The following is a 7,996-nucleotide window of genomic DNA, read 5'->3' on the forward strand; positions in this document are numbered from 1 at the left end:
GGAAAAAGTGGGCGAATTTGGGAGATTTTTGAATAGTAAATTGATAGGAGATGTGTAGTTGAAAAATAAGGATTATTTTTATTTATGTGTAATATTATTTTAATAAAGAATGTGTGGTTAAAAAGAAGAGAGAGAAAAATCTATTTTGAAAAAAATGAGTACCAAACGAGGCCTATAATTCGATAAAGCCCACGTCTAATACGGATTAAAAATTAAATTTTTATCTAAATGGGACTAATAAAATGTGTTGGTTAATTTAACACTTTAAGTATGTATTGTGGTCGATGTAGTGGTATGTTGGCATGTCATTTAGTGATCGCGTGAAAGATTCATTCCAATATGGCTATCAATTAATCCATCAATTTGAGAGGCGATGATTGACAAAATGGTAAATTTGAAATTGAAATTGAAGTTTAATGACTCAATTAAAATTTCGCTGCAAGTCCAGTGACCGCAGATAAATTTTATACATCATTCCTTTTATAATTCGTGCGTATCAAAAAATAAGGGCAATTTACTGATGCCCCCTTAAATTATGAAAATGTCACAATATCTGCTACAAATAAATTTATTAATCAATATGATAAATTGATCGAGTACATATTTCAAAAATTCATAATTTTAACCATGAAACATAGCTATTGTGTAGAGAAAGAAATAAGTATCTTATGCTATGTATGTTGTAAGAATTTTGTGAATAGTGACGCCGAAATAAGTATAATGATGGTGACAAAGCCGAGGCAAGAATTGAACTCTTTGTCCTTAAGTCGAATTTGCCCCGCAACGGTGCCTACGGATTTCGGCAATCGACTCCCAAGATATAACGGCTACACTTGTGTTTGTAGCACTCCAAAACACAAGTATAACGAACCAAATGTAGGCTTATGTACTCCACAGATGAAATAAAAGAAAATCAAAATAAATGAAATGATTTTGATTTTGGATAGAAGAGAGGATGAGAGACGTTTTTGCATATCAAACTGTGAGGAATAGAACACCCAAAGGGTCCTATTTATAGACCATGAAGGGGTGTGGACGAAACGGTTGAGGCCAAACCATGCACCCTTTCCAAAAAATGCACCTTTATGAAAAGGTGTCTATTCACTAATGGTTGAGGCCTTTTTCGTAATTTCTCATTCATCCGATATTGGTTTTCGAAATACCAAATATCCCCTTCAATACATGTAGAGAAATCAAAATTCTCTTTCGGGGGCGTTGCCCCCTCGACCCTCGCGACCTGACCGGGCAGGTCGATCCCCGTTTGTGCGCCCCGAAGCGGCGAAGTGGCAAACAATTTTGCCTAAACGGATTGAGTCGAGCTTTTGAGTATTTGGCCGAATTTGATACGAACTTTAATCGATTTTCAATTCTCAATTTATTTAACCAATATCCAACAATGTATTAAACTACATAATCTAGAATGGTTATCTTATCTATTTACATTTTTCATTTTTCTAGAATTTGAAATGCCATGGTCATTGTTGGCTTGCACGGTGGGGCTTGCGGAGTTATGATGGTTGGGCACCTCTGACGGTAGAATGGTCAGGGAATACGACCATGGGTTTGGCGATCAAAGAAGTTTAGGTAGATAAAATTTATTTCTGTTTGGTACTTGTATTTTAAGGTTTTGTTTGAGCTTCATTATTTTCTCGTTAAAATAAAAAATATAATTGTTATCCATCACATTAAGTCACAATGTTTCACTTTTTATATCTTGTGTGGAGTCCATAAGACTATATTTTTCATTCTCATTTTTACAATAATGTGACTTAAATGAGAGCTAACATTTATTCTTTAAATTTATTTTTAATCACACATTTTATGAGATCCACAACTTATATCTACTTTTCAAACATGCATCATAAATATAAATATTTATTAAAAGATATAAAAAAAAATTGATTTTTAGTTATATCAAGGGCTTTATATAGAGTTTTGCCATACATACATCGGGGTTGACACTCCGATGTACACTCTTTTCACATGGGAGATCACAAGATTTTTTATTGTCATGGAGTACATCCCTCCATACGAGAAGAGTGTACACCGGAGTGTCAATCCTGATGTACAAATAACATTTTCCCTTTGTACATCTACTTATTGGTTTTTTTTATAATTATATTTAGTTTTTTATTTAAGTTAAAAGGTAAACTTATCTTTCGGGTAATTAATACAAAATGTTCTTAGTCTTCAATGGTATTGTACAAAACGTCCTTACATTTCATTCTTTGGCATTTTCACTTCTATTTTGACCTTTCACTGCAGGAAATGTCAATTTTCATCCAATTTCTTTATTAAAATATGTAAAATAACAACTATACCCAACTATTTAAATAAAGCAAAAAAAATAATAATAAAAAAAATTGCAATTATACTCTCAAACTTTTTAAAAAATTACAAATGAGTCAAAATAAATCATTAAAAGTGTAATTAGCACAAATGTCCATACTTTTTAATATTTTTATGCAAAACATCTTTATCTTTCATTTTTTGGCATTCTCATCCTTATTTTTACATTACAATATGAAAATCAGCGTTTTTATCCATTTTCTCAAAAAAATTGTAAAATGACGAATATACACTCATATTTACAGATTTTAATTGAAAAATTGATGAAATTGATGATTTCTGCAATGTAATGTTAAAATAAGGGCGAAAAATACAAAAAAATAAAAGGTTGGGATATTTTGCAAAATAATATTTAAAGGTGTGAACGTTTTTTACTAATCTTTAATAATTTATTTGGATTTGTTTGTAGTTTTTTAAAAAGTTTGAGAGCATAACTGCAATTTTTTTTAATTTTTCTTTTATTTAAATATAAGAGTATATTTGTCATTTTACTTTTTTAATTTAGAAATTAGATGAAAATGACATTTTTTCCAATGAAATGTGAAAATAGAGGGTAAAAATGCAAAAAATGAAAGGTAATAACGTTCTATACAATAACATTAAAAGGTAATAACATTTTTTTTATAGCTATCCCTTATCTTTTTATATTATATTGACAGAGTTTTTAAATGATATCATCCCTCATGATAATCTTTGCTAATTATTAAAAGAATTTTCCTAAGGGTACAGGATATTGGTTCACAAAATCCATATAGTTATCTCCATGTGATTGGTAACTGTCACCATTTTCCGTAAGTGTAGCAAGTTTCTATAAGAAGGTTGAAATTAAACAAGCCGCAAATCAAAAAGTTGAGGACAAAGCTGCTACAAGGGTTAAAGGTCAGGGCAACAAGAATTTTACCTATCCTTTATTCATTAATTTTTTTTGCCCTTGTCTGAGCCTCTTTTTCTCAACAAAATGTATTTTTCAATAATGGTTTAACTTCATTTTAATTTCACATTTTTAAATAAAATGGTATTATATGTAAATATAAATTTTTATCTTATTTTTTTAATCACACATTCTTGATCATAGTACTATTTCAAAATGTATTTTTTGAAAAAAAATGAGGCTCAAATAACCCCTTCACTTAGGCCCGTTTGACAGTTATTTTTATTTATTTATTTATTTATATTTTTTTGGAGAATGAATTTTTATAAGAACGTGTGATCAAAAAGTAGAAAAAAATTTGAATTTACGTGATAAATAATATTTTAGCATAAAAATGTGTGATATAAATGATTATGAAAAAAAGGAATTTTTAAAAAATAATTATCAAACAGAGCCTTAGTCTTGCCCTGAATCCTTAACTAGCTAGAAAATCTTGACCTCAGCACTTCGCCTTTTTTGATGTAGTTAAGAATTAAAATTTTAATACATTTTGATAAAAATAGAAAAGAAAAATTATGGAAAAATTGAAAATCTCATAAAGTATGGAAATAAAATTAACCACCGACTTTGATTTAGATTTTTTGCAAACGTATATACATCAAACAGGGGCAAACAAAAAGTGAAGGATGGAAGTGCAAAAGTATGAAAAGATTCAGGACTGTAACTGCAATTTTTGTTTTCAATTTTATCTCCTTCTTCACCGAGCCAAATTGGCAGTTAGGGTTTAATCCTGTAAAGTTTGCCCCTGTATACAGATTAGACATAAATATTTTAGGCCAGGAATTTTTTATACTCGACTTTGCGATGGCCATCAACAGTTGATTGGTGTTTCGCTCCACATTCATAGAGAAAACCATTCAGTAACTCATTCAGTTTGCTGATCGATTTTTCATGTACAAGTAGACGTGCACATTGCTTGGCTCTCACCGTGAAGACCAACTAATACACCATGGAAGCAGCTACTTCTTTGGTATGCTCAAGAGTCACACCTTTCGGGTTTTCGTTCTCGGCCAAACACTGTTTAACCCCATTCAGACCTTTCGACAAACAATTCGAAGACAGAAATTTATCTGTTAAAAAATCCTTCACCCAGAACAATCTTAAGCTTATCAGAACCCCTTTAAATTGCTCTGTCTTGCGTGCATCCAAGTCCAGCAACCCACGTGGGTTATCACTGAAGAGTTGTGATAATTCATTTCGTTTACAGTCATGTTTTCCATCACCGTTATCTGCTGCAAGTTCTGGGGTTACTAATCGTTTCCACCTGATCAGATGCTCGTATTCGAGTTCTGATGCAACGGGTGCTAATTCACATAATCCCTTGCTGGAAAGCCTCAGAAATTTCAATTTTGTGTCTTTGAAATCAACCCTTTTGCAGTTGACGCCGGTTGATGTTTGCAAGTGGTGTTTGATATTCTCTATTGCAATTGCAGCTTCGAAATGGAGTCTGAATTTATTGTTCAACCCATTTTTCTGGATGTATTTTAGTTGGACGTGGTTGTTCTGGCCATGGTTAGTAGCAATTGGCCTTGCGATTTATGGCCTTTATAGCTTTAACAAGCATTTAAGGGGTGAAGCCACTGTACTAGAGCAACTTGCCATCGTTACCTCAGCTTTCACTTGGCTAACATTAGTCCCGCCTGCTCATTTTAATGGCTTTCTGGAAGGATGGCCCTTTGTGTTCTTTTTTGTGTACCATTTTTTCTTTTTTCTCAATGTGAGTGTTCGAAAGCGATTATATGGTGATTATTATCCTAGGAAGCACAATACACAGTGGGACATTAGTCTTCCCAATTGGCAAAAGCTTCTGTTTTGCATTGGAGTGATGGTTGGACATTGGCTAGCAGCAAGTGAAGGGACAGAACTGCATCTAATTCCTGGTGGGTGGAACAATGTGGGTATTTGGCTTTTGATCATGTTAACCGTGTTCATGCAGTACCACTCCACCTTGTATTTGGCCAAGTATTCTGAGAAGGTGGTTGTGCCCACTGCTGTTGTCCAGTTTGGGCCATACAGGTTTGTTCGCCACCCAATTTATGCGTCAACAATGCTCCTGTTTGTTACATACTTCACTGCACTCAGAGCACCAATGAGTGCACTATTTATCATTGCGGTTTGTGTTATGTATTATGGGCAAAAGGCAAAATTAGAGGAGGCCTTGATGCTAGAGACCTTTGGAGAAAGGTATACTGAGTACATGGATAAGGTTAGGTACAAGTTCCTTCCTTTTGTTTTTTAATTTAAACAGTAGTCAGCCATGAAGAATTTTTCAATTTGCAAGAAAGGAACAAAAAATTTATCTTCAGCTTTTATGTTTACTGGTTTAATTTCAATTTCATCATTACCATTTATTTTGATTATAAATGGTTGTGCATTCATGCGACCTTAATTTGCATTATGTTATTGTCACAGTTGAGCACATAAATGCAGTTTTTTGATATTAGGTTGGTGCATATTTTCTGGCAAGAAACAAGTTTTATTGCATTAACATTCTAGACATGTAGATCTGGTAATGTTTCTACATGTCATTTTCTTCAAATTCTGTCACATGTTCGCCATTTTTCCCTCTTTAACATTTTCTGTTGTAAAAATATATTTCTTCCTATTATGTTCTCATTTCTTGAAATAGTTGCCGTAAAAAAATGTACCCTCTTCTGCCACTTGTTATGCTCATCTAATTTTTTGGAGAAGCTTCTATGAAGGTCGCTAAGTTTAGTCTAGCTTTAGTGGGTGTTATTCTGGATTGATCCAAGTTTGATGATAAAATGGTCTAGAAGGAAAGTAACATTTTTGACTTCTAACGGGGGAGGGTAATGTGCCAATGTTTTGCAAATGAACTGGTAGTTAATATTAGAATGAAATCCAGAAAAGGGCAAAGGGGCATATCAGTTGCAGTGAGTTGTGCTGTTGCTGTTATAGATCCATTTGCCCTTCCCCCCTGCTGTCATTAGCCCAGGGTTAAAAGCTTCGACTTGAAGGATTCCATTCTGTCAATAAAGTCTGTTCAACATGTTCAAATTGCTTGAACATGCATTCTGCACATAGCTTTTTCCGTGCTCTTCTTGCCTCCTAGCATCAACATTAAAAAATACTACAAGTAATTAAACCACAGTAAGGTGTGAACTATCACAGCCTTTCAGATGAGATCACAATGAAAGAACCCACACAAAGAGCATTCACATGCACTCTATCATCTTCACCTCCATGCATGGGTCCTAACACTCGTAGTCAAATGTAGAAATCCATGCTTCTTTAGGGATTAAATGTAGTAATCATTTACAAATTTAGTCACACATTAGCCTTATGAAATTGCTCCAAATTTAATTGCATCAATATGATGAAGCTTAATATGCCTTTTAATTATTCAACTTAAGAAGATTTTTGTCTCGAATTTAATTTGATGCATAGAACCTTATATTTACTCCTCTAAGTCACGTAGTGTCTGTTTTCTTCTTTATGCTTTATCCATCTCTAAACATTCCAAAACTTATATGAACATGTTTATCACAATCTTAGAGAAATTTACACACCACTAAATAAAATCGTAACAATATTTAGACTTATTGATCGATAATAAGCCTGGTCGAGTATTGTCTATTACCAAACATTCTACATTCATGTTGTACTTATTTCAAAGGTTTAATAGAACATAATAACTTGAAAATTCTTCTTATACATGTACATCACCATAATATTGATAGTAGATCCTCAAACCACCATTATTTTGAGAAAACATACTCAACATCACAAGGAAATGAAGAAGACAGCTTACTGAAGGCTGATTCTGCGCTTGATGAATTTCTTGACAATAGAACTCTCTTGAATCAGTACTCTATATTACCTGTGAAGAATCATGAGAGGTTGAAGTAAAGAAAAAAGGCTGATGCAAGAGGCGGTTCTCTAGCCACCTAGCATCATTGTCTGTAAATTTCCTTTATAAACATTTCTTAATCAATTCCAGCTGTACGCTAACATCACATGTGAACCGTTATAGTCTAAATTACATTTCAGAAGTAAATCATATATAAATCAATAATACATATGAAAATCTTACTTATCCCAATTTTACAAAGAATCTTAGATTGAATCACCAGATGTCGGAAAGTTTAATAGAAAACCTTCCACGTCATTTGGATGAAGCTGTTTTGACTGCCATATATTTTATGAATCGAGTACCTTCCTTTGTCATCTCAGATATTTTCTTCCCATAGCATCATCTGTGATAGTAATTCTCATTATACCATAGGTTTTCTGGAATTTAAATCATAAAATATCAATGTTGCAAACTTGCGATGATATGACCCTTGGATAGTTATGCACATGATAGGTATCCTAGCATTATGAAATCATTATCATGATTATGAGTATCTTGATATCATACTATAGTCGTCTTATATTCATGTCAGCATCATAATGCCTCATGGTCATCATGTTATAACATTGTCACCATTGCCAAGGCCCTCAAGGGAGTCCATTCATACATGTGCACTTTAAAAGCATGAATGTCACTGGCCAATATAGTGTGTGAATGCCTAGGTATTAAAGATTTAAATGGCTTAGTTCAATCCTATGTAGAACTCTTTAAGCATATAATTTAATTTAGTATTCTTCTCTTAAGGTTTACTATAAGAAATCCTTTTACTTCTTGATGGTTTTTGGAGTTTTCTCTTATTTGGGAAATCCCGTGTGTGGAAAAAATGGGTGGGTGGGTGGGTG

At 33.1% G+C, this 7,996-nt stretch overlaps 1 protein-coding gene across 1 annotated transcript; it reads left to right on the forward strand.

Moving 5' to 3' along the window:
- The first annotated feature begins 3,995 nt into the window (after nucleotides 1-3,995).
- LOC111393532 lies at nucleotides 3,996-5,723 on the forward strand. Its single transcript, XM_023019100.1, has one exon. It carries the CDS (start codon nucleotides 4,230-4,232, stop codon nucleotides 5,517-5,519), a length of 1,290 nt encoding a protein of 429 aa, XP_022874868.1. The 5' UTR covers nucleotides 3,996-4,229; the 3' UTR covers nucleotides 5,520-5,723.
- Nucleotides 5,724-7,996: the final 2,273 nt, after the last annotated feature.

This window comes from Olea europaea, chromosome 4 (assembly GCF_002742605.1).
Source record: "Olea europaea var. sylvestris chromosome 4, O_europaea_v1, whole genome shotgun sequence".
NCBI classification, from domain to species: Eukaryota; Viridiplantae; Streptophyta; class Magnoliopsida; order Lamiales; family Oleaceae; genus Olea; species Olea europaea.